The following is a 26375-nucleotide window of genomic DNA, read 5'->3' on the forward strand; positions in this document are numbered from 1 at the left end:
ATCATGTCTTGGATTTCGTGCTTCATCGATAACACCCTTTCAGTATCATGACCTTTCCCTTGATGAAAGGCACAATAGGCATTTGGTTTATACCATTTACCTTGTTGATCAGCGGGAGGGTCCGGAGTTGGACCAATAGGCTTCAGCTTTCCTTGGGCTATGAGCCTTTGGAGAGCGTATGTATAAGTGCATCCGATATCGGTGAATACCCTCGGAGCTTGGCGCGGAGGCCTTTTTGACTGTCCATCTAGGAGATTGACAGATTCAACAAAGTGGGCCGCTGCGGGTGCTTTTGCTTTAGATGACGAAGCCCCTTGGTACCCCTTTGGCTTCTCAGCTTCAGCAATTCGGACATCGTCCTCTACCTTTATCCCGATCCTTATCAATTCTTTGAAAGAACCAAAGTTTTGGTATTTCAGAGCATTACGGTAAACAGGTCGTAAATTCTTCACGAACTTGTCTACCATTTCAACTTCATCAGGCTTCTTAGCTAGTTTTACGCTTTCAGCGCGCCATCTTGCGAGGAATTCAGTAAAGCCCTCTTTCTCCTTTTGTGTCATAACCTCCAAAGTTCTTATGTTGGTTTGAATCTCAACATTGTCAGCATAGTGCTTACAGAACTCCACCGTAATATCTTCGAAAGTGGGGAAGTTCTTAAGGTCAAGATTATAGAACCACGCCTTTGGGTGTTCACCCAGAGATTGGGCGAAAATTTCAGAGAGCATATCAGGTACTCCTTGGTGCTAAGTACCCTTTATAGGCCTTAACATGGTGGATCTGGATCTTGAGTGCCCTTGAACTTTGGGATGTCGGTGAGCACCATGTTCGTGGGCAACTTATCGAATCGGGGCATAGGCCCTAGCATTCTCATAGTGAATGTTCTTCCCCTGGGAGAGCTTCAAACGGTCTTCGATGAACTTGAACCGTTTCTCCAGATCAGTCAGTGGTGGGGTAGATGGAGGGGAATCTTCACACAGCTTAGATTCGATTGCATCCATTCGGGTCATCATGAGGTTCACGGCCTCAGTAAGCTTGTTAACAGCATCTTCCATTGCTTGACGTCGGGTTTTTGGCGGCCTTTCTACAAGAAAACCCCGTACTGAGTCAATATTTAAAGTAAGACCCCCTGCACACTTAAGGACACGACCCCACTTGACTCAAACAAAGACTCGACTTGAGATTGATTAAACAAGGGTTCGACTCACGGTTTGATTTAGGCATCGGTTCATTTTAGACTGGACAAAACGACATGACTCACTTGTCATAACTCGATTCTAAACTGGACTTGGTGTGACTAAACCCGCGATTGGGCTAACACAGCCCATGGGTTCGTGTGAAACGTCCATAAGGGCCTAGCTTGGACGTTTTTTGTGGACTATCCTAGACCAAAAGGTCGACCAACATGACTCGAAGCCCAAGAGGTGAGCTTGGGTGACCCAACAAGGTCGTGTTCTAGACTCTTAGAACAGAACACACCCGGCCTAACACGGCCATGACCCGGACACGACTCGACGCATTTCATGCTTGGTTGAGGTTCGAGAAACATTTTGGATTGATTTTGAAAAAAGAAGGATTGATTTGAAAATGAGATTTGAAATGGGCGCATGCCCGGCTATAAAAGCTCATTTTGGGCGAAATTTCTAGTCCTATTTGGCGGCGTTCGCGTTTTTAAAACCATGTTATTTTGAAAATAAGTTGTTCAAAAGTTCGGTTTTGAAAAGGACATGGGAATTTTCGAAAATAAAGGCTCGGGAAAACATATTGCACATTGTCATTCTCATGTTATAAGGATGTATGCTCCTAGACATCTCTAAGTCTCGGCAAGTCTTCTACAAGAAGGTCTATGCCCTCCATCCTTTTGCGGTCTTATAGAGCAAGGTGTCTTAAGGTAAAGTACCTAGAAGATCGTCCCCACTCCCAAGAACCACGCGAGGCGAAGTGGAAGCGAGCAATGTGCAGCTTCCTGGCATAGTGGGACGTCGCCCCCACGCATCACGAAGAAAGAAATTTGCCGGGACGGCCGGGCAAGTCCTTAAGGGTTTATGCATGAATCGTAGCACTATGAGTAATGTTTTACTTTCCAACACTTTCTTTTCAAGTTTCACCTCGGAGGAAAAGACCCTAGAAACACAGTGTAACTAGTCCTCTTTTCCCCAGCGGAGTCGCCAAACTGTGGACAAGGCCCTCGGGAACTGCGTCCGAGGGATCCACACCCGGCATAATCGACTCGAGGTTCTTTCGAATCGAATTAAGACATATTAGAGTCGTCACCAAGTTTTTTGGGAACTTGGAACCGTTCAAGTCAACTTTACACCTTTCATCGAAAAGCATAAAGCCAATCGACTACGAGTGATTAAAGATAAAGGCTTGTACCCTATATCACTCGATTTGAATGACTCTCATAATCCAATGGTATTTAGACGGATCCACAAACCATAGATCTTGAGTAAGGGGTGAGGGTACGTGTTGGGAAGCCCATAAGGACACCCAACCCCGCCCGTCAATAAAGGCCTCTACTAAGTCAAGTGTCGGATTTCAAACAAGGTCATAGCTACTACGATGTATGATATGCAAACGTTGTTTTAACCCTAACATGTGACAACAATTTCTATGTCGTTTTAGATGAACCTAAACTAACTTTGTCAAAGTTGTAATTTAGCATGTGGGTTGATTAATCTAGCAACATATAACGAAACAAACAAGGCTTGATGGGGAATGGGGGAGCCGTTGGGATCTACCTATTACAAACCAGGCATTTCATGCCGACACAACAGTAAATTAAAGATACAACTCGATCTAAATACAATTGCTACATACAAAACAATACGCGACAATACACACGGCCGTTCGGCCTAGAAAACCATGCACATGAGGGGTGGCCCACGGCTCACATGACCCACGGCCTTGGGTCACTCCTCGTAATGCGTGCTCGCGCTTAATCTCGTCGAATTAGACATAGGGCTACGCACCAAAGCATGCATTAGCATAAACCGGGCCATGTTGCTTTAGACAACACGCGGTTTACTACGCTCCTACAAGCATTGGGGAACAACCATCTAACCAAACAAGACCAAGGTTTTTGAAGAGGATTTGACTCAAAAAGAAGTAAAATAAACTTGAAAGATTACAACTCGATAAACAAACTGTAAATTACAAGCTACAAAACAACAAAGAACAAAGGATAAACAAGGAACGGAAAACGAAACGAGAAAGGCAAGACACACGGCCAACTCACGGCCCAACCAACGGCTAAGACAAAGTCAACCTAGTTCCTAAGTTAGATTCATTGGTTAGATCGAATGATTGCGAAAAGGGATAGGAAACAAGTTAGAAAACGAGTTAAAACGATGTTGATTGATTGTCGCATGAGGGTGCATTCTACACGGCCTAAAGGGTCTAATTAGGTCAAATTCGCTAATTAATTTAACTCATCGAGTGTTAATAAGAAGGTGCTAATCACGCACTCTTATTCTAGCGAGAAATTAAGTGAAAGAGAGAGATGCATTCAATTGTTTACAGAATCGTCGATTGATTTTATAACTTACGTCGAAGCCACCTATCGTGTCGAATTAGATTATTAAATTAATTTAAAGTCATCTAAATACGTCAAAGGTTAACAATCAGAGGTTAAACTAACATACAACGGGTCCTAGGGTATGTCGATTTGGCCGAAACAAAAGGGGGTCGAAAGCGAAGAACGAAGTTAGACGATTGTTTTATTTATGCCCTACCTTGAACACGAGGATATGTAAATGAGACGGGGGTGTACGACCGACAGAAGGAGCGGTTTCTTTTCCCATCTCAAGTCAACGCGGGTGTTCATGGTGGTACTTTAACTCATACTCGGACTAACTAGTTTCATAGTTAATTTAAAAACAATCGATAAACAAAACGAAAACAAACCAAAAAACAAACTAAAAAAAGGCATAAGAAAACGAAATAAAAAGAGGAAAGAGAAGGGGATTTGATGCACCCTCAACCTACATGTATCGTTGACACCGTCTTGGGTCGTAATCGATGGTATATTTTATCTCGAGAGGCCGTCGTCGACGAAGAATAAAGCAAACACGCGTTTTGGAAAGTTTCTGGACAGCGATTTTAAAACAGTGATATCTCCCTCGTTTCACGACGAAAATTCGATTCGAAAGATGTTTTGGAAACTAGAAATAGAGGAGAACAGGGATCTTAAAGCAACCCCTACTCGTTTTGGGTTATTGGGCACGAAAAACGAGCACAAACAGAACTGGACAGATAAGAAGAAACCGCAAAAAAGCAGTGTTATTTCACTGTTTTTCGAGGATTTCGTGTACTCTCAAGGGCAATTTGGCTCGTAATTCTTTGTCTAATGTGTAGATGGATGTTATGTGGTTAATTAGGAACAAGAAAATCTAGTTTTGATGAAGGTTTGATGGAGGAACGAATGAGTTTTCGAGGAGGACACACAAACAGTTTCAGTTTGTGTGTCGGTATGGTTTAGGGTTTTTGAAGGATGTTTAGGGTTTGTTTCTGAGGTTTAAAGCTTGTGAGTGAAGGTAGGATATATGGAGAACTTATAGGGATGAATGTATGGTGAAGGGGTGGTATTTATAAGGAGTTAAAGTAGGTTAAAAGAGAGGGAGAGGCAGTCGGGCTCAATCCCGTATGGCTGCTGTCCATCGGTTTTTGTGAGGGTTTGAGGGGGGTTTTCTTGGTGATTAAGCTAGGATAATATGGGTAGGATACTAGGGTATGGGTTAGGGTTAATGGGTACGGGTTTTGGTGGTGTTTGGAGCGGGTTTGGGCTCGAGAACGAGCTGCCAAAACAGGGGGGCTGCTCGTTTGTTGCGGGCTGCTTGGGGTTGTTTGGGACGAGAATTTGGGCCATGGATAGGGGGTTCGAACAAGGGTAGATGGGTAGAGGCTTAGGTGGGTTAGTGTACTCGAGATTCGTGCCAATTCGTAAAGGAAACGGGCTCAAAAACCGAGCTAAAATCGAGCTTAAAAACACATGGTTGAAACGAGTTCTTTTCGATTTTCAAATCGATTTTTCAAATCAATTAACCCATTAAAATAAATGACCTTTCAAATCAAATATATTCATAAAATGATTTTTCAAATCGAATATTTATTTTATTTTCAATAAAATAAACTTGGGAAAATAAATTCAAAATAAAATAAAATAAGTTGAATTCACCTAAAAAAAGCCATAATTTAAATATCATTTAAATTAATAAAATGAACTCACTTAAAAAAACATTAATTTAAATATCATTTAAATTAATAAAATACTTCATCGACGACGCCCATTCTACATCGTAAAACGAACCCAAATAATGACAATGACAACTAAAGAATACACGTGTCCTATCATCATCGGGTGTTTGTCGGGTTCTCGATAAATTCCAATATCGACGGATACGGGTATCTACAAAAAGAATCAACAAGAATTCTTTGCTCAAATGCAAAAGGATAGTCAAGTCAAGGACACCACTATCAAAAATATCCTTTCTCATAACAAGATGTTGGAGACTCAAATGACCCAATTGGCCTCTTCAAGTTCCCAAAGGCAAAAGGGGCAATTACCTCCCCAAGGTAATCCGCCTACAAAGCATGAAACCATCAATGATATTCAATTGAGGAGTGGTACACACTATGAGGGAACGAAAGAGCCTATTGAAGTGGATGTTGTCGACGGAAGTGCTAAGTCAAAGGATGTGATGAAAGATAGTGTGTTGGATGAAAGAAAAGAATCGGAAACTTTGAAGAAGAAGAACAGAAAGGTAGTAGATTCTACTACAAGTGAATCATCGAAAAAGAGGAATGAAGAGAGAAACAAAGAGGTTTAAAGAGAACCTATTGTTATTAGACTACCATTTCCAAGTCGCCAAGCTAAGCCTAAACTTGATGAGAAACTTGGGGAATTCATGGAGATTGTGAAAAATTTGGAGGTTTCTATCTCTTTCATGGAGCTAATTACTCATGTACCGGCCTATGCGAAATACATAAAGGATATTCTTACCAAGAAGAAGTCAATTAGAAGGTCGGAGACTATAGTTTTTGCGACACATGTAGTGCCATCATTCAAGGAAATTCCCCACCTAAGCTTAAAGATCCGGGAAGCTTTTCTACCCCATGTATCATTGGAGACACTAGAATCAACAAGGCACTATGTGATTAGGTGCTAGCGTAAGTGTCATGTCATACTCGTTATGTGAGAAGCTAGGAATGGGAGAGTTGAAATGCACTAGCATAACATTCCAAATGGTGGATCGCTATACAAAGAAGACACTAGGAATTTGGGAAGATGTGACCGTAAGAGTTTGAAAACTCTTCATACCGGGGGACTTTATAATTATGGATATGGAAGAAGATTCTAATATACCAATCATTTTGGGAAGTCCATTTATACACACCGTTGGAGCGGTGATTGATGTCAAGCATGGAATGCTAACCCTTGAAGTTGGTGATCAGAAGATAACTTTCAACCTTGATGAGACAATGAGAGCTCCAAATTTGAATGAGCCATGCTTTATGGTTGATCATTATAGTCGGGAATGTGACAAGAAGAAGTTGTAATCTCCATCTAAGGATCCTATCAAGGAAGAAATTCCTAGAAGGAAGGACACAGAAGTGCTACCAAATTGGAAGAACGAAGTTGATGACATTGAGATAGCTCTATTTGGTGAGCTAGAAATTTTCCATGACAAGACCAAGGAGGAGAGCTTCAATAGCTCATTTTACATGACAAACAACAATGAAGGCCTTGATGGCCAAGGTGACATAAAACAAGAAGTGACTATGTCTAGTCATAGTCTTTACAACAAAGGAGGAAAGGTAAAAGAAGTTGGTGGTTTATGAGATCACGAATTTGAGGGATTGATCAATCCTTATGTTGGCAATGGGATGACCCTAAACTAAGCTAATGAAGTTCCTTATCATTACAATATCGCCATGAGCTTCTACATGAGTGAGATCTACAATGTGCCGAAGTCTACTCAAGATTTCTACCATGAATATGAGCAAGCCTTTGACTACTTCTATAGGGTGTTGAGTAACATCAACAACATCCTTTCCCTACCCCCTTCACAAGCTTTAAATTGGAGGAGAGTTTGGTGGAGTCCTCCCTAAACCACCATTTGTAAATATACTAACCTCTTAACTAGTATTCATTTAAATCCATGCATTTAAATATTTGTATTGCATTAATATGCTTTGTTTTAACATAGTTTTGACACAAGAGTAAGTGAGAGAGGGTTACTAATTGTGTTTCAAGTATGTAGAATGCGAGAATCAAGTGTGGGGACGCTCATGACTACGTTAAACAAGCCTATGGAGCGCAATCCCATGCTAGAAAGTTTGAGAGAGGAAGATTTGACGAGCTAAAGGAAGACTCCTCACTGGGCCTCAACTCGTGGGAGTTGAAGTCAAAAGCAAAGGAAAAGTGAGTCCTGCAGTCTAGCTCGTGGGAGCTGACCCCAGCTCAAGCGAGCTCCTTTGTGAAAAAATATACCCTGGAGCATATCTTGTGGGAGCTGAGACGAGCTCGCGGGGGAAGCTACATGCCTCGTGGGAGCTGATTCTAGCTCGGGCGGGCCCAACTACAAGAAATTTGTCCTGCTGCCCAGCTTGCCCGACTCCTGCCTAGCTCGTGGGAGCCCCCCTGATACACCTCAAAAACACGGGATCCCCTTCCCTTTCCTTCCGCATTTCTACAACACAACACAAACACAAAACTCATTCCCTCTCAAGTCTCAAGAACACAAAATCCCACCATTGAAAACACTAATTACTCACCCACATTCGTCATTAATCTTTGCAAGCTTGCTCTTATCCAAATTAAATCGCTCCTTTGTCAACTATTAAGCCTTTGAAGCATCCAAATCCGCCAAATTCAACCAACAATTTTTAGGGTTTGACTCAATTCAAAAATCCCCAATTAGTTGTTCAAGAGCTTGAAATTTGAGGAAATGAAGCATATTAAAGCAAAATCAAGGTTTGTTGACACTATTATTCACCATGGCAAGAAGAAAAGGGAACAATCAAGCATCAAAAACCCAAAAATTGTCAAAAAGGCAAAAGGTTTTTGTATCTAAGGCTCTAGTAGTTCATGAACAAGCAAGGGAACGTGTTGGAGCTATTGAGGAAGTCATAACTACCACAACACCAGAGATTGAGCAACTTAAAGATTATCCGAAGGTAATTTTCCTTGATAATGCTCATAAGTAAGTCTTTGAATCCCTTAGCAAAATGAAATTTATTGCTACTAAGTTTGTTTGCCAAGAAACCTTGGCCAAATTGCGTGTGCTTGACCAAAGTAAGGCATTTTTCGAATTAATGGGTTTGTCTACTATCTTTGAAATGAATGAATTGACATACCTCTCCCTTTCTCTTGGAATTCATTAGTTCTTTAAATATGTATAAGGTTGAGACTCGAAACTATGTTGAATTCCAATTCGAAAATCAATCAAGAAGGATGTCAAGGTCGACTTTTGATGAGGTATTTGGACTTGATTCCAAATGAGAATTCTTTAAGAAACCGCCTCAATTTGATGCTAAGCCGATTTGGAAAGCTATTGTCGGTCGTGATTTCACCGCCTTTAGGGAGTGTCATGCCTTATATGTACACCATCCCGGAATATAGTATTGGCACCGGGAAATTGCAAACACCCTAATCGCAAGAAAAGAAGAAAATCTCTTTACGGAGTTAGACCTTGCTTACCTCGAGTCGCACCTAAATGTCCTTGGGAATTACAAGAGCAATTATGATATTCTCCAATTGTTGTTAGAAAGATGGAGGGATATCTAAATTGGGAAGGATAGCACAGCCTATATAGTAAATGGAGGCTTGATCACCAAATTAGCAAAGCACTTTAACCTGAACTTTAATGAGAACAAGGCCTAAAAACCGGTTAAAGGAGGCAATATTCTTGATATGAACATGCTTTCTCACAAGTTCCATTGGGTGCATCATGATAACGTGACCTGGGAATACGAGTGGCTCATCAAATATGTAAATTCTATGATCTTGCCAAGCAAAATATGTCGTATATCCGTGCGCCGAGGTAACTACCTTCTTCCCGTTTCTCATTATGCAAATTCAAATCTTATGAAGAAATGAACACCCCAAGAAGACTTCTGCACTCTTGTTGTACCGCCTACCTCTTTGAATTTGAAGAATTCACCGTCAACGACCCAAACATTGTTGAAGGCAATGATTACTTGACGAAATTAATAAAGCATATCCATAAGGAGGCATACAAGGATAGGGCAAATGCATATTATGCCCAATATCCTCCACTTCTTCACCTAGCTCAACAAGGACTACTTGATTCTAAATGTCGTTTGCTGGATTGGGTGGATAGAAAAGTGTTCATTCCAAATGCCGACCAAGATGAGGGGGAAGAAAGTCGGGTATCTAGGAGTGAGGAGCGGGTGAATGATGAGAATGGTGATGAACTTGAAACAAACATTGATGATAATTCTCAAAGTCAAAGTGATGACAAAAATGGTGTTGATTGTAGCTCCAGGGAAGAGAGCGATGATGATGTCACCATGAGTAATTGATGTTGATGGCCGTGGAAAGGTGAAGGTAAAAGGAGGATGACGCACAAAGAGATGATGGCTCCCATAACATTGTTTCCTTGGTACCATTGTGAGTCTCCTACTCCTCCTTTAGCTTCACTTTTATCTCATGTCTATAGTTTCCTAAATTGTATTTGTACCATAATCTATCATGAGTAGAATAGCGCACTTAGAGAGTCATTTTTGGACTCTTCATGGCTATGAGTTTTTGAGTCCTAGCAACATCAAAGGACTCACACCTCACTCCCACTGAGGTGAATATGTTTTTGCTCCCACCATGAAGAATCCAAAATGACAAATCTCCATGCATTGCATTTCATGCATAGCTTATGGCCAAATCCCCCCGTTTTTTTTTTTGCACTAGTAATAGTGTTTATTTTGGTTTGAGGAAGACTTGCTCTATAACAAACCGACCCACCACCGTCGAAACACAACTGCAATAAGATGTGATGTATACCTTCGGACCCATATTTGTCCTCACCTAAGCCCAAAACTAGAAGGCCTTGTTACTAAATGGTGGGTTGAATCCTTTATAAACATCTCATGAGCTCCTTATTTTCCCGATGTGGGAAAAATTTCCTCTCAATATATTGGGGTGTAAAAAACTCCCCCACTTAAATAACACAACGTCCTCATTGTGCCCGGGCAGCCAAGCCCAGAATCCTCCCCCGCTAGGTGTGTGACACAGGTACTCCCGACCACAGGCTCACCACACGGTCGCAGGGTTGCTCTGATACCATTTATAACAACCCGACCCACCACCATCGTAACACAACTGCAATAAGATGTGATGTGTACCTCTGGACCCATATGTGTCCTCACTTAAGTCCAAAAGTAGAAGGCCTTGTTACTATGTGGTGGGTAGAATCCTTTATAAATATATCATGAGCTCCTTATTTTCCCGATGTGGGAAACCTTTCCTCTCAATATCTTGGGGTGTTACATGCTCATAGGCAACACGAGTTAATTTAAATTAGCTCTCCAATTGACTGACTACATGCATCACTTAGCTTAGTTTAGCTTAAATTGTACCACTTGTATATATGTCATATATAACTTGCATTACTAGTGCATTCATTCATTCATGCATTCGCATCGCATTCCTATGCCCACTATGTACATTGAGGACAATGTCCGAAATAAGTGTGGGGATGGAAATCATTATTCCAAAAACTTATAAATAATTGAATTTTTTTGAAAAGAAATCAAAAACATGTTCTTTAATTTCATAAAAACAAAAATCCTAAAAATTGAAAATTTTCAAAATCCAAAAAACATGTTCTTTTCTTTAGTAGTGTAGATTTTTATATACTTGTGTGTTTGTTACTCTTTTCACATAAAGACTACACCACATTTGAGACATCCTTAAGGGATTAATGAAGAATCGCATGGCATGATCTTTCTAATCTCTTTTTCGTACTCTTTATGTTAATGACAATGTGGAGAGGTTTGTAGCTATATGATGTTAGGAGTATGCAATTAGTGTTATATGGCATATAATTGGATAGTAGCATATGCATTAGACTTGCACATATGTAGTTGCATTATGGCATATCGTTGCATTTAGGATTTTTCAAAACCTAATTGAGAACCATGACAAGTGCACATAGGCCTTCATAGCTAATTTTTCTCATTAAGACTTTGTCTAATAGAATACATTCAAGACACCCTAGACAGTATACTACTAGTATCTTTTGATCCATGAGCTAAGGCCTAGTCAAGGGTTTGCATGTGAGTCACCTATCCAACCTTATAGTGTGAACAGACTTGGTTAACTTGTCTAGGTGACCTTGAATGACTTGGTAGTGTGGCAACCCAAGAATACTTTTCATTAATAAGTTTGAATGCTCATTTCAAAAGTTTTTATGATGTGGAATCGTTTTAATTGTCAAGGAAACCTCAAGTGCTTTTAAATGTTAAAATGTGCGAAATCGTTTTGATGGGGGTGCACCACTTTGATGTGCTTTGGAGAGAGATCCATTGAATTGGACCCCCACATGGTTGTGAATTCAACCACCCAAAGACAGAGTGACTATCACCCCAAAAAACTATTGTCTAAAGGGTAACCGGTTGCCTAATAAGCGATTGGCGAAAGCAAAGGACATTAGCCAGGAAGGACCAAACCCCATCTTGATTTTTGAAATGTGAAATGTGGAAATAGAAATGAGGTCAAATTTTGAATGCTAGTCAAATCCACTTTCTTTTGTTGAATTGAATTGAGCATTTCATTTCCAAAAACCTTTTGTTATGCCACCTAGTTGAGCTTGGGACAACTCTTGACCTTTACTTTTTTAGAGAACTCGATACTTGTCATGCATATGCCACTAAAAACAATAGGGATCATCTTTCCACGCCATCCGATCGCCCTTGGCGAAAGCATTTAGCGATTGTGGATAAAAGTAGCCTAGTTTTACACTATTTGGAGGTGACTTGTTTATATCCTCTTAGACGTAGTAGTTTGTAGAAGTAGTGCCTATGAAGGAACGTGTCCCCTTGAAGTATTTCTCTTTTAGCAATTTCCGCCACTTAGATGAGGAAAGTGGCTATACTTTTGTAGATGCATCCTATATTTCTTTGTGTGATTAATGTTTGGATGCATCACCATTTTGGCAAGCCCCACCTTGCCTTGCAAGAAGGCATTCTAACTCATGGATGCTTTGTTGTGAGTTGAAGGGGCGGAGTGAGAACCGTTAATTGTCTCACATTGGCTATGTTATTAGGATATTTTAAATAAGGGTCATAGTTTTAGTCACCTCTTTACTCGGACGAGCAAAGGTTCGGTTTGGAGATATTTGATGTGACTAGTATTTACGCACATTTAGTCCCCTAAGTAGCCCACGTTTTATATTCTTTTACGTGATTATTAGGGTTTTTTCTTGTCTTTAGCTTCCTAATATGCAAATTCTATGAGGTTTGGTGCCTTTGTAGGTGGAGAGCATTAGCCTTGATTAATTGGTGCATTACGGAGCTAAATTGACCGCATCTAACGACCAAACATCAAAGAGGAGACCAAGATTAAAGGCCTTAGTCAATAAAACAAGCATTCAGGCAATGGAGAGGAACCCCCACGAGTCCAAGACAGCTCTCACGAGCTAGGAGGCGGCCACGCCGAAGCAAGAGAGAAAACAGAGTGAGCTCGAGCGAGCTCACTAAAGCTCCCACGAGGCCAGCCTGAGCTCGGGCGAGCACTTACCAAGCTCCCACGAGCTGACTGACAGGATGAACCTCAAAGAAGAGGAGCTCGGGCGAGCTCACACTCAGCTCCTATGAGCCAGCTGACAGGATGAGTGACGAAGAGAAGGAATGCATAGGAACTAGCTCAGCTCTAGCAAGGCAAAGGACTTCCTTAAGGGGCCTAATCGTCATTTAAACCCTTAATTGATGAAATGCTTGATTGACAACCTAGCATGATTCTCTAATATTTTCAACAAGACTTGTAAGACATAAATCAACTCAAGGCTTGTTAGACCATGCATATTGTTGAATAGGGAGATCAAAGTCGTTTTAGGTGTCTTAAACTATAATTCAACTCAAGTCCGAGACCTAAGCCTCCCTAGGAATTGTAAGACATAAATCAACTCGATTCCAACACAACAATAATTGTTTGTATGACTCGTTATTGTGATTATATCATGTTTCCCTTATAAACCCATGACACCCTAGTGTTTTTAATCAATTGTTTACATCTTTATTTACTTGTCTTGTTTTTCATTTGTTTACATTTTCGTTGTAGTAGTTTAGCTTACAACTCAAACCAATAGTGACACACAGACATAGCTACTTGCATTAAATAACTATTTGATAAACCTTCTCTTGGGATCCGACCTCTACTTACTCTTTACTAGTAGTTTGTTGAGTTTATAAATATGGTTTCATTTGGTTATTAACGACATGACCACTATCATCCACGGCCACCCCAAACACCTGTCGTGCCTGGCCTATCCGTATTTCAGGTTAATGGCTCTTCCAGATCCCCGTACCTGGCCTATCCAATTCACAATAACCAATCCGACAACAATAAAAAGTATTCCTCCTCTAACAACAATAATATCAATATAATTCCAACAACAAGATCAATATTAGAAATACCTTAACTATACATTTGTAAGACAAACAAATCAATTATAAGACAACAACAATTTAGCAAGATTGAGTAGTTAACCTACCTTGCATACAAATAGCAGACTTTTGAGCTTTGGGATGGATGTTGATGGACTTTGTATCCTCTGTGGTTTAGCAGAAGAGACACAGCAACATTTATTCTTTGTGTGTGCCTACAGTAGGAGAGTTCTACAGTCTTTGACGGAATGTACTGGTTTAAAGCTCCCTGAGGATGATATTTTGCACTGGTGCGTCCATAATCCTGGTTTGAAAACTCAGCGAGGGGTGAAGACTGCATTGGTTATGAGCACTTTGTACCAAGTATGGCAGCAAAGGAATAAATGTAAATTTGAGCAAGTTCTGATGAGGCCTATGTGTTTGGCTCAGATGATCAGTGAGGACATGAAGAAGAGAATAAAGGAAAGGGACAAAAGTAGGATGACTATGTTGGGAAATGTGTCCTCAACAATAGTGCGATCACATGATTTAAATATCATTATTAAATCTCATTAAAAGAATACGCTTGGGATGATTCTATTATATATAGTCAACTGACCAACATTTATCGGTAATGATTGGCTGACTAGAGTTTGACATTCTGTTGTCGTTTGACGGTGGTGGTCGATTGATCCCTTGAGGTCACACCTAAAGGACGATTCCCATAATAGATAAGATTAATTAATTGTATGACAATACGAGTTAATTAATTCCTTAAAATTGACTAAAAGGTAGTCGAACAAATTATTTAGAGAGAGTTCGAGTTTTGAACTCAAGGCACGGAAATTATTATTTTATTATGCGATAATTGAATAATGAATTATTTGAGACAGGGATTAATAATTAAGCGGTTGATTATTAAATTTGTGCTAATCGATTAATGTGATTAATATTGGTACGTAAAATATATGTGCAGTTGTACACGTATATTTGCGGAGTAATGTTAGACGAAATTAATTGGGAATTATTTAAAAACATGAGACGATGTTTAAAATAAAATTACACGTATTTGTGCGACAAATATAAAAATAAAAATGGACCCGTAAATGGGTCATTTTGGACCGTGTAAAATGTGCCTTGAATTGTGTGCACTAGACACAATTAGACACACATGAGACAAGCCATTGTTTTTGATTGGCTTTTGTCTTTTCCATAATTTTTCTCTAATCCATGCCAAAAGCTATTGGGCATAAATAACATCAAAAATTGCACTCCCCATATCCTCTCTTTGAACCGTCCTCCCTCATCAATTGATGATGTTGTTGCTTTCATTTTCACATGTTTTGAAAATGAAATACTCTAACTTCTCTCTAAAACCATAAAATTGTTTTTATGAAAATTTGTTCTAAATTTCTAATATATTCTCAAGATTACAATGTAGTAATCATAAAATATTAGAATTATTTTAAGGTTACTTATATTATTATCTAGTTAATAATAGTGTAAGGATTATGGGATTAGTCTTGGGTGCAACTAATTGGAGGCATTCTACTTTGAGTGCTTGGAGGATCATCCTAAAATATGGAAAGCTCAAGATCAAGTGGAGGAAGGAGTTCTCCACTTGTGCCCTTTATGATCCGTTTTTATGGTGAGAAAATTATTTTTCTTCCTTAAATTGTTTATAAGTTTGCATGCATAAAATCCATCTTTAATTTTATGAAAAATTATATTACCACATATATGAATATGTATGTATATGAATCTACTTTTCCTTCAATCGGTATCAAGAGCCATGGTTGTTGCATGCAAATCGGTTAAAAGTTTTTCCGAGTTATAAGAATAACATATAAAACTTGTAAAATTTGTGTTATTATGAGATATCACGAAATTAATCCATGCATGTTAATATTTCTGGTCCTAAAATGTTTTAGGATATTTTGGTTAATTTTTCGGATTTTTATTGTTCATATTAAACAATAATGGCATTTAAATAAGATTTTATGAATAAAAATGTCATTTTTGGACGAAAATTAGCTATACTTCGAATTTTCCATTGATTTTTGGATATGTTGTCACATACATTATTATGAGATAACCTGTAAATTTTCATAATTTTTGGACTTGTTATGCTCGAAAAATGGATTTTACATTATTAAATTCGGATTTAGCTGTAAAATAGGTTAATATGAGATAAATTTCGAATCTGGTCATATAAATTTAGTATGTTGTCACATGCAATTTTACAAGATGTGTGTAAAATAATTGGCCTTATTGAAGTCTTTATGCATGATTTATGATTTTTTGAAGAAAAAATGACATAAATAGTGACATTATTAATGAAATATTGATAAAACATGCTCTATGACTAAAAAAAAACATGATATGTTGCATTTTATTATCTTTTTCAGATCTAAAATTGAAAAGTTAATGAATATAATTTTTCACATGTTTTTTATGATTATTTAGTAAAAAACCGATAAACCGCAACATTGTTTTTCCGGAAAAATTTTGAAATTTTTTAACCTAATATTTTGGACATTATGAGTGTCATGGTATTTTTCCAGAATGTTCATGAATTTAAATTTCAAATTTTGAATTTATTTGAAATTTTGTGATTTATTTGAAGTTTAATAGCTTATTTTTGTAATTTTTGGTCCATTTATGAACAATTTTGTAAATATGGGTTAATTATGGTCAAATTATTAGTGAAGACTAAATTTTGAGTCCTAAGAAGTTAGGGTAATTAACTTATGCATAAATATGAGTTTATGTATTTTTGTGATTGTAAAATGTTGAAATCACGCAAATCCGTAAAAACCGAGTATTATACGATATTGGCTATTTAAAGGCGATTTAGCATAAAATTGAGTATGTTCATACATATTATAATGCTGCATTTTCTTTATGATTGTCATAATTTTAATTTATGTAATTTTGAATTATGTAATTTTACTTAGTATGGCCTTAGATTTAATTGGTATTTCCCGAAATGTATGGGAATATCGATTCGGTTGTAATTTTATTGTGATCTCGTATCACCGTTTTGTAATTTAATAGATTTATTTTATTTTAGTTACATATGTATAATAGGAAATTATGTAATTTATTATGTAATTTTATTCATTCCGGAGTTACCTCGAGATGCATGCCACGACCGAAGTTCAAGGGACCAATGGAGTTGGTTTCCGAATATGTAATAGTTAAATAGTTTTTCTATTTTAGGAAAGGCCATACTAGGATTTATTTATCTTTATGCTTGCATTTTATTTTATGTCACATGCATCGCTAAATCGCCATAACTAAACATGCATTGTCTTATCGAGTTTATCGACCGTGTCAATTAGAATTATCGTAGTTCACCGCTTTAGTTCACTTAAAACGTGATAGATAATAAATTGACATGACCTCTCGCTAAAACAATTAATTGAGACATAGCCTTACCAAATAGTAGAAACCATGAAAACCTATTTCGCGAGGGAGTGCGCTCGGCTACCCCGGGGTACAAACCTTGTTACGTAGGGGAAGTGGTTGCTAAATGTCTAATCCACCGAATTCATGTTGATAAAGGTTGCATCGGCTACCCCGTGCCTAAGTTAATGTGGGTTTGGATAATGGACACATTTATTCGAAATTTGGATTGAACTCAACAAAAGTAATTGATAAGGGTTGCATCGGCTACCCCGTGCCCTTGTTGATGTGTTTTGGGCTATAGATAAACATTAAAGTAAGTTTATCGACTAAGAGTTCTAAAAGTAGAATCGATTAAAAAGTTAATCTACCGAGTTATATTGATGAAGGTTGCATCGGCTACCCCGTGCCTAAGTTGATATGAATTTGGGTCTAGGAATCATTTATCATAGTTGGGTAGAGGTCACTATGTAAATGCTTTACTTGTTATTTACAAGTATTAATAAAACGATAAATGTTAAAGTTTTCCACTATTCCGTTTTTACATTGTTCTATTTCTTTGCCACAATTCATATACGATATCATTTCGTTTTTGATTCAAATCTCCATTAAAACATCGTAACTAAAGACAAATATGAATTTGCTTCTAAAACCTCAAGTGAACCATTGTTAAGGATCTCTTGTAAAGAGTATAGATAAAGGTTATTCATTATCAAACAGGTTTTTGATTCTTGACTAACACATCTACTTACAATGGATTGTTATGTTTCATATACTTAATTGAATTAAGTACCTTGAAATGATAAATTGTTTTGGTAATTAGATTTGTTGGAATTCATAATTGACCAAAATAACGCAACCACTTCAACGAAAGTTTTAAGGCTAAAACGAACAAATGAAGAGTAATCAAATGAATTCAATTTTGCTTCTCAAAGCAAAGACTCATTGAAATGAGTGGGAGCGTTCTCTTAAACCGTTAAGATGAGGACGAGGTTCAAGAAGTAAAGATTATAATGGAATTGATACAAGGTAATGTTAAAGGTAAAGTTGTTGAGAATGACGATACTAAACCTATCAATCCCAACCGATAAAGTTTCCATTGTCTTAAATGTTGGACACGAGAAAGGAAACTACCCCAAATTATTGAAGAATCAGCAAGTTAGTTGTGGGACATCTAATGGGACCTTCTTCTTTAAAAGTGTTTATTTGATTAAACATAAATTTTGCTAGTGTCACTTCGTCAATATTAGAAACCAGTGGAGGTTTTCATCATTGTATTCGACACATAAGATGATTAGAATATGACGACTAGCAACAATAATGTTGAGAGATAGAGTAATTGTGTACTCAATCTAGTTTTTGGATTTAAAGTTGTACTTAATTGTGACTATTAAGTGCATAAACTCTAAATAAGAATATAAACTTGTTAAGATACAAAAGAGGTTTTCACTTTTGTGACCCTATACACCACGATTTGATGTATGGCTAGCCCATTATCAAGGTGATTATATTCTAAACCAAACTAGAATGATATATCATGTAGATGATGTAAGATTTAAACTGGTAACCCAAGGTTAAACCTTAAATTTTGGAATGATGAACGCAAAGAGTTATCGAGTACTCTTGAAACCATTAGATTGTTAATGGTATATGCGTATCTTGTATTCAAAGCAAGATGTCTCGTGCCTTGTGGTTGAAAAGGAGATCGAGGTTGTAAATCATCAATCCAAAATAGGTTGATCATTATCTTTTACCAACGATTTAAGTTGACACTAATATGTTCACTTAATAAGGTAAATAGAGAAATCTTTGAAGAATTTCAAAGAATTCAAGGAATCACGATTTAGTCGTGATGGGATTATCAAAGTGAAGACTTTGATATAAGCCAAATGAATTGTGATATAGTATCACAAATTAATCTCTCTTAACACGCATTATGGGATAATGTATGATTGGATAAGAATTCAAACGCTATTCGATAAGGTTTGGACTTCGATCAAGTTACTTTGAGTTACTTGATCCTTTTGGGGATTTTATCATCTTTGTCTAAATTATTTCTCCACTAAATCGAATCATATGAGATATGAAATGGTAAACGTACCATGGTTGTAAGTTTTTCACAAGAAACAAATGCTCATTTTTCCTCTTCAATTATCACGAGTACGACGGGTTTGCGGCTCGTGAAGCTGTCTTTCTAAAATACAAGTTTATTTTAGAAGACAGAGTGGGAGAAATTATTCAAGAGCCACTAAGAATGCCACAAAGAATATTACGTCGCAAGAAACTGGTCTTTCTTGGCTACATGAGACATTTTGTGTAAGACGTTGTTTCTTTAAAACCTAGGAGGTTAAATTCGTCACTTGTTAAAAATGATGAATTCATGCTACTTTTAAGAAAGTAAAGAGCTTATAACTTACAAAAGAAATTGTTTGATTCAAGTTGATTACTTCTAGAAAGTAATGAACATATGACTTACATAAGAGTGTTTAAGTCACAACTCAATACAAGGCTTAGAGCCATGAAAATCCGAAACGAAAGGGCTTGATTAGTGACAAAGGGTTTTGCACTAATAAAGAGATATTTCAAAGCAAGATTGGTTGCAAAGGGTTTTGCACTAATTGAAATGATTAAGTCTATTTGGATCTTCTTAGGGATTGTGTTTCATTATGAGGTTATGAAATACATGGCGAGTGAATCTAAAACCCACTTCTTCAATAGAAGGAATGTATTCAATACATGTCATGAGTTTATTAGATTCTTGCAATCCTAAGATAATGTGAAACTTAAGAGAGGATCTTAAGTAGGACATCAATGAGTTGGAGTCAACATTTTGATCATGTGATAAAACCTTTTCTCGATAAGTCGAGAAGTTGTGTTTATACATGGAGTTTAGTGGGAGTTACGGAAGTTTTAATTAGTCTTATATGTGGATGACATATTGATCATTGCGAATGATATAAGACTTTTGGAGTATTATAATGCATCTTTATTATCCGGATTTATGAAGATAAATCCACATGATATTAGCGTCAATAAGAAGTCTTATGTTGATAAGATTCATGACTAATTCAATTAATTTGAACATATTTGATTGATCCCATTTGCTTCCGCTGCCGGATCAATTAAATGTGTAATGATGTATAACACTTCATATACTTTGAATATGATGAATTGTTTTCAAAATCGAATTTAAGTAATCTTTGCCAAGTAAGCTATAAAGATTACCCTTAAGTGCTTGCAGAAGCATTAAGGAAGTAAAGCAAAGTGTTTATGATGCAATATTGTGTAAGGGTGTTACACAAGTGACAATTGACAATTGAGATTGCGCATGGTTTCCGACAAAACCATAATCAAAACACATTAGGATGGTTAAGATACCATTGTGGCAATGTTAATTAAGAAGTAGATTTTCTAGAATCGTTCTAGGCAATAAAGAACAATGAAAGATATTTATAACGGAAATTGAGTACACTTGCGATCATGAGATGTGCAAGAAGGATGAGTCCCGCACACTGTGAAAACAGTGGGAGCTATTCTTAGGCTAGAGGGCCTATGTCTTGATTGGATCTCGACGCGTACTCAGAAAGTTTTGTAATGCAAATGTATACATTACAAAGGAAAACGAGTATGTAGTAAGGTTGAGTAAGGTACAAGAAGTTGATAAAACCTACTAACCAAAGCCTTCTCATAGGCTTAACATGATAAGTCATGTCATATCAATTGAATTGAAATGAGCAACAACATACAAGATCAAATTAGATTATAGAACATGAAATAGTAATCAGGCATTGACTATTCATATGTGATAATCGCATTTGTCGTTCGAGTTTTACTTTAAAACTCTTTTATTATACTTTGTTACATCCAAACGGGTTGTAGAGACAATTGAACCCCGTTAAAGTGAACACGGATTAGCATTGTATTCGCCCATAGTCACTTATATGAGGTGACGTCTCGAAGTGACTAGAGTGTGATGCGATTGATGGCAAGTTCAAGTGCCATACAGTCATGTGAGATGACTAGTCGATCACATAGGCAGACTGTTAGGAACACTTTGTCGGGCAGTGACCGCTTATAGAGTTCTGGCAAATTTATAAAGCCTGGTCGTGGCGAGAGCTACTATAGTATTCTAATGAGTCGATTCTTTGACTAAAGACTGTTCACCTAAGATGGCACGATTTGATTAACTTTGATTTGTGTTACTACGACCTTCGTAAATGGGGTCAAATGGGCATATTTTGGGTTATGATGGCTGTGGCTAGTCGAAGGGAATAAGTGCGATAGGAATTGTCCACCCCCTTGTCAGGGTTAAAACAATATCTCAGGGCCACTCGAGGAGTAATGAACGGAAATACGTGGCCACGCTCGGAATGTATCTATGGTGGATAAATTCCGGTCAATCGATTATTCTCCGGATCGAGGAAACCACTCTCGATATGATCACTTGCAAGTACGACCGAAAGACACCTTGCATTGAGTGGGAGATAGTAATAGGACAAGAGAATTGGTGATGCACACTTGTCGAGGACAAGTGGGAGATTGTTGGGAAATGTGTCCTCAACAATAGTGCGATCACATGATTTAAATATCATTATTAAATCTCATTAAAAGAATACGCTTGGGATGATTCTATTATATATAGTCAACTGACCAACATTTATCGGTAATGATTGGCTGACTAGAGTTTGACATTACTGTCGTTTGACGGTGGTGGTCAGTTGATCCCTTGAGGTCACCCCTAAAGGACGATTCCCATAATAGATAAGATTAATTAATTGTATGACAATACGAGTTAATTAATTCCTTAAAATTGACTAAAAGGTAGTCGAACAAATTATTTAGAGAGAGTTCGAGTTTTGAACTCAAGGCACGGAAATTATTATTTTATTATGCGATAATTGAATAATGAATTATTTGAGACAGGGATTAATAATTAAGCGGTTGATTATTAAATTTGTGCTAATCGATTAATGTGATTAATATTGGTACGTAAAATATATGTGCAGTTGTACACGTATATTTGCGGAGTAATGTTAGACGAAATTAATTGGGAATTATTTAAAAACATGAGACGATGTTTAAAATAAAATTACACGTATTTGTGCGACAAATATAAAAACCAAAATGGACCCGTAAATGGGTCATTTTGGACCGTATAAAATGTGCCTTGAATTGTGTGCACTAGACACAATTAGACACACATGAGACAAGCCATTGTTTTTGATTGGCTTTTGTCTTTTCCATAATTTTTCTCTAATCCATGCCAAAAGCTATTGGGCATAAATAACATCAAAAATTGCACTCCCCATGTCCTCTCTTTGAACCGTCCTCCCTCATCAATTGATGATGTTGTTGCTTTTCTTTTCACATGTTTTGAAAATGAAATACTCTAACTTCTCTCTAAAACCATAAAATTGTTTTTATGAAAATTTGTTCTAAATTTCTAATATATTCTCAAGATTACAATGTAGTAATCATAAAATATTAGAATTATTTTAAGGTTACTTATATTATTATCTAGTTAATAATAGTGTAAGAATTATGGGATTAGTCTTGGGTGCAACTAATTGGAGGCATTCTACTTTGAGTGCTTGGAGGATCATCCTAAAATATGGAAAGCTCAAGATCAAGTGGAGGAAGGAGTTCTCCACTTGTGCCCTTTATGATCCGTTTTTATGGTGAGAAAATTATTTTTCTTCCTTAAATTGTTTATAAGTTTGCATGCATAAAATCCATCTTTAATTTTATGACAAATTATATTACCACATATATGAATATGTATGTATATGAATCTACTTTTCCTTCAGACTACACATGAGCTAGATTGGTTAGGAAGCTTAAAGTTTATTTGAGTTGTTAGCCTTTCTAGTATGTAATTAATTCTATATTTATATATAATATACTCACATTTTACCAAAAAAAAAATGAGTAGTTAACCTACCTTTTCGCAAATACTCCAATTAATTAAGCAACCAAGCAACTAAAAGTGCTCCTTCACAAATATTTCATCTAATAAGACAATAATTACATATAATCATAAACTATACTAATTATGCTAATTAAGATAGAATTCTACCTAAATCAAGATGAGAAAACTACCCAAAACACTCCCCCACAACCCTACGGTCAACATGCCGATCAACGGCAACGGTCAAGGGTCACAAAGTGGTCAACGGTATGCGTGGTCAATGGGTTAAACTAAAAAAGTAAACAATCGATTTAAAGCGAGATTGGATGACTTACAATATTTAGATCTAAAACAAGATGGTTGCTTGGATGTTGTCTCACACGTCTCCCTCTTTTTCTTTAGTTTTTATGTTTAGAATAGGTGAATAAAGTGATTAGTGGAAGATGTAGTTTGGTATTAATAAAAGAAAGAGAAGGTTCTAGAATAATTAAATAATAAAAAAATAAGCAAGTTTAGGTTGCACTCACACCAATTACACCTGCTTTCCCTTACTCCATCTCACCTGCTGGTCACACTATACATACATATTATATTTTTTTATTTTATTTTCTCTCTTTTTAAGATTACAACCAATATATTTTACCCACTTTACATTTTATTCATTTTATTCTGAAAGCATACTAACTTTGACTGAGTTTGACCGAGTTGACTTTGACTAAAAATACGGAGTATTATAATCTTCCCTCCTAAAAAGAACTTTGGCCTGAAGTTCATAATACTACTCCCTTCAACGACACAAACAACATGATTTACTCCATAACTTAATTAAATGACTCAACATAATGACTCAATTAGCTCTAACATTCAAAATGACTTATACTTATACTTATTTATACTCATTAAATAATGGAAACAATGAATTATTACATCCTACCCCCCTAAAAATAAGGTTATGTCCCCGTAACCTACTCATACATAATCAAACAAATGGGATACTCTCCTTCATTGTAACCTCAGCTTCCCAAGTAGCTTCCTCAACATTATGATTTGACTATAAAACTTTGACCTGTGTTGTCTCGCCATTACGAGCCTTTCTCACCTTTTTATCAAGGACCTCCTTAGGCACCTCCACATATAACAAGTTCTCATCAATAACAACTGTCTCAGACTCCAATAACACGTCAGAAGTATCACTGGCATACTTCCTTAACTATAAGACATGGAACACATTACGGACTGTGTCTAAAGCTCGAGGTAGAGCAAGATGATATGCTACCTCTCCAACTCTTTCCAGAATCTCATATGGGCCAATGAACTTCTGATTCAGCTTCTTTCTCTTCCCAAAATGCATCACTGCTCTCACTGGAGACACTTTCAACGACACCTTGTTTCCCACAGCAAACTCAATATCACTTCTCTTAAGTGCATCATAACTCTTATGTCTATCATGTGCAGCTCTTATCTTATGTCGAATCATTTATACTTACTCAATCATCACCAGAATCATTTCAGGCCCTATCAACACGGCATCCGTCATGTTCGTAGTTGTAACACCCCCATCTACAAAGGAGCCTTAACAAGACCTTCCATAGCAGATAAGGTCGTTACCATCTCGGTTGTCCGAGGAACAGTTATAATCAAATGTCGATAAAAGAAAAATTATATTAAATTACAAGTGATTAGACAAAACAAAAGATACAACTCGTGACATCTATCGACTATGTGAAACTATCTCTGCCAAGACTCGTGCTAGACTCGTCCCTCCAAGCACCTAGCTATGATCCAGACATCAACCTGCTAAGACCGACTGCTCCCCATAGTGGATCACGACAGACACAACACAAGTAGACAACACCACACAAGGTCAGCAACTGTAGGAACATACAAAAGCAGACACAACAAGACACAAGAACATACATACACCACCTCCTCCAATCACCCATACACCTCTGACTACCCGAAGATCCAGTCCTGCCAGATTACCAATCGCAACAGGTAATCCACGCCACCAGTGGGGGACCGCAGCCGTACCCGCCTAGTCCTCGCTCATCCAATCCGAGCGATAACCCATGTTCCTTAATGTGCACATCCTTTCCTGTGGCGGGTTCCACAAAGGGAAAATCAAGGGCGTGAAGCCACTCCCGCAAGTGACCCCACTCAGCCGACGGTACACCTCGCGAACCAAAGACAATTACACAATCAATTACACAACAAAAGCAGCAACACCACACCACATACTAACTGACACTACAACCGACATACTAGACAACCAACAACACTGAGTAGGAAAACCTGCCTTTAGCAAACCGCAGCGATTCCGCGCACGACCATAAGATAACAAGCAACCACCTATAACAAACAATATAACCATCTATCATTACTACCACAATCACAAACGAAACCAAGGAAGACGATGATAATGATGACAATATACATATACATAGCATTCCGGCGACAAGACCGCTACCCGACTCATGTCTCCCATCCCCATGGTGTCTCCACTCTCAAATGCTCAAAAGAGATGAATCATGGTAAAGGAGAAAAGATATGACGGCATCTAGGTTTAGGAGAAAAGGTAATGAAATGATTTGGGTTTCACGATATCACGATTTATATTTCCCCGCTGAACTCCCGTTACTCGATCGAGTAAGCAACTTACTCGATCGAGTGGCCTCTACCCGATCGAGTGACTAATTTAATCGATCGAGTAGCCTCCGCTAGATCGAGTTACCAGGACTCAAAAGGTTATAACGTCACAAGGTTAGCTCGTAAGGTTTCCGAAGTTCTAGAGAGGTGTCTAAGGTCAGTCAACGGGTCTCTAAAAGGACGGGTATTACAGTCTTCCCCCCTTAAAAAGAACTTCGGCCCCGAAGTTTAACTCATCCTCCCCCACGACACAAGGTAAAAAGGGACTAAGGTCAACTTACAACCATCCATTTCGACAAGGACATGCACAACCATTCGTATATACCACCCGTTATGAACGCTCACCACCCATCATCATCATCTACCTTAGCACACATAATTCAATATGACTTCCTATCAAGTCATCAACATGCATTATATAGGAGTATAAACCAACACAATCGTTACATCCACTTACTAACCGGATTTAATTACCAAACACCAAACTGCAGTAACTTATCCACCACTTATACAATAAGCAAGTTAACGATCATTTTAAACCAATTCCACATCATTAATATTACTCTTTTAAATGATTTATTATTATTATTATTTTTTTCAATAATGTAACAACTCAACTACTTTAACAACTTGCGTAACAAAAAGGCTAATCAACTTGGAAATGAAATACAACAATAGTACGATGAATTTCCCACAATTACCAACAATTACTAACAATTACTAGCAATTACTAACAATTACTCAAAACAACTACTCAAAATGTGATAAGATTGTCATAATTTGTCATTTCCTCACGCGACATTACTCTTCCCCT

General features: G+C 37.5%; 1 protein-coding gene and 1 long non-coding RNA gene across 3 annotated transcripts; both read right to left on the reverse strand.

The window, feature by feature from the left end:
* Positions 1–866: 866 nt before the first annotated feature.
* Positions 867–23346, reverse strand: LOC141611678 (uncharacterized). 2 transcript variants are annotated; one of them, XR_012528689.1, is made up of 4 exons: positions 23251–23337; positions 22949–23016; positions 13728–13924; positions 867–1081 (listed from the first exon to the last, which is right to left on the reverse strand). It is a non-coding gene; the product is annotated as an uncharacterized LOC141611678 (long non-coding RNA). The 2 variants fall into 2 exon arrangements; XR_012528690.1 differs by lacking the exon at positions 867–1081 and having other exon boundaries at positions 13596–13924; positions 23251–23346.
* A 620-nt stretch (positions 23347–23966) lies between these two features.
* Positions 23967–24392, reverse strand: LOC141613475 (uncharacterized). Its single transcript, XM_074432213.1, has 2 exons — positions 24192–24392; positions 23967–24125 (listed from the first exon to the last, which is right to left on the reverse strand). The coding sequence occupies exons 1-2, from the start codon at positions 24390–24392 to the stop codon at positions 23967–23969; spliced, it is 360 nt and encodes a 119-aa protein (XP_074288314.1).
* Between the last annotated feature and the right edge of the window lie 1983 nt (positions 24393–26375).

The sequence above is a fragment of the Silene latifolia genome, chromosome 11 (assembly GCF_048544455.1).
Source record: "Silene latifolia isolate original U9 population chromosome 11, ASM4854445v1, whole genome shotgun sequence".
Taxonomy (NCBI): Eukaryota; Viridiplantae; Streptophyta; class Magnoliopsida; order Caryophyllales; family Caryophyllaceae; genus Silene; species Silene latifolia.

Bases quoted from the DNA above. Each gene is read 5' to 3' on its own strand.
- LOC141613475 (XM_074432213.1), bottom strand. From the start codon at position 24,392: ATGATTCGACATAAGATAAGAGCTGCACATGATAGACATAAGAGTTAT. The intron at 24,126-24,191 runs GTAGCATATCAT...CATGTCTTATAG, and splicing joins TTCTGGAAAGAGTTGGAGAG to TTAAGGAAGTATGCCAGTGA.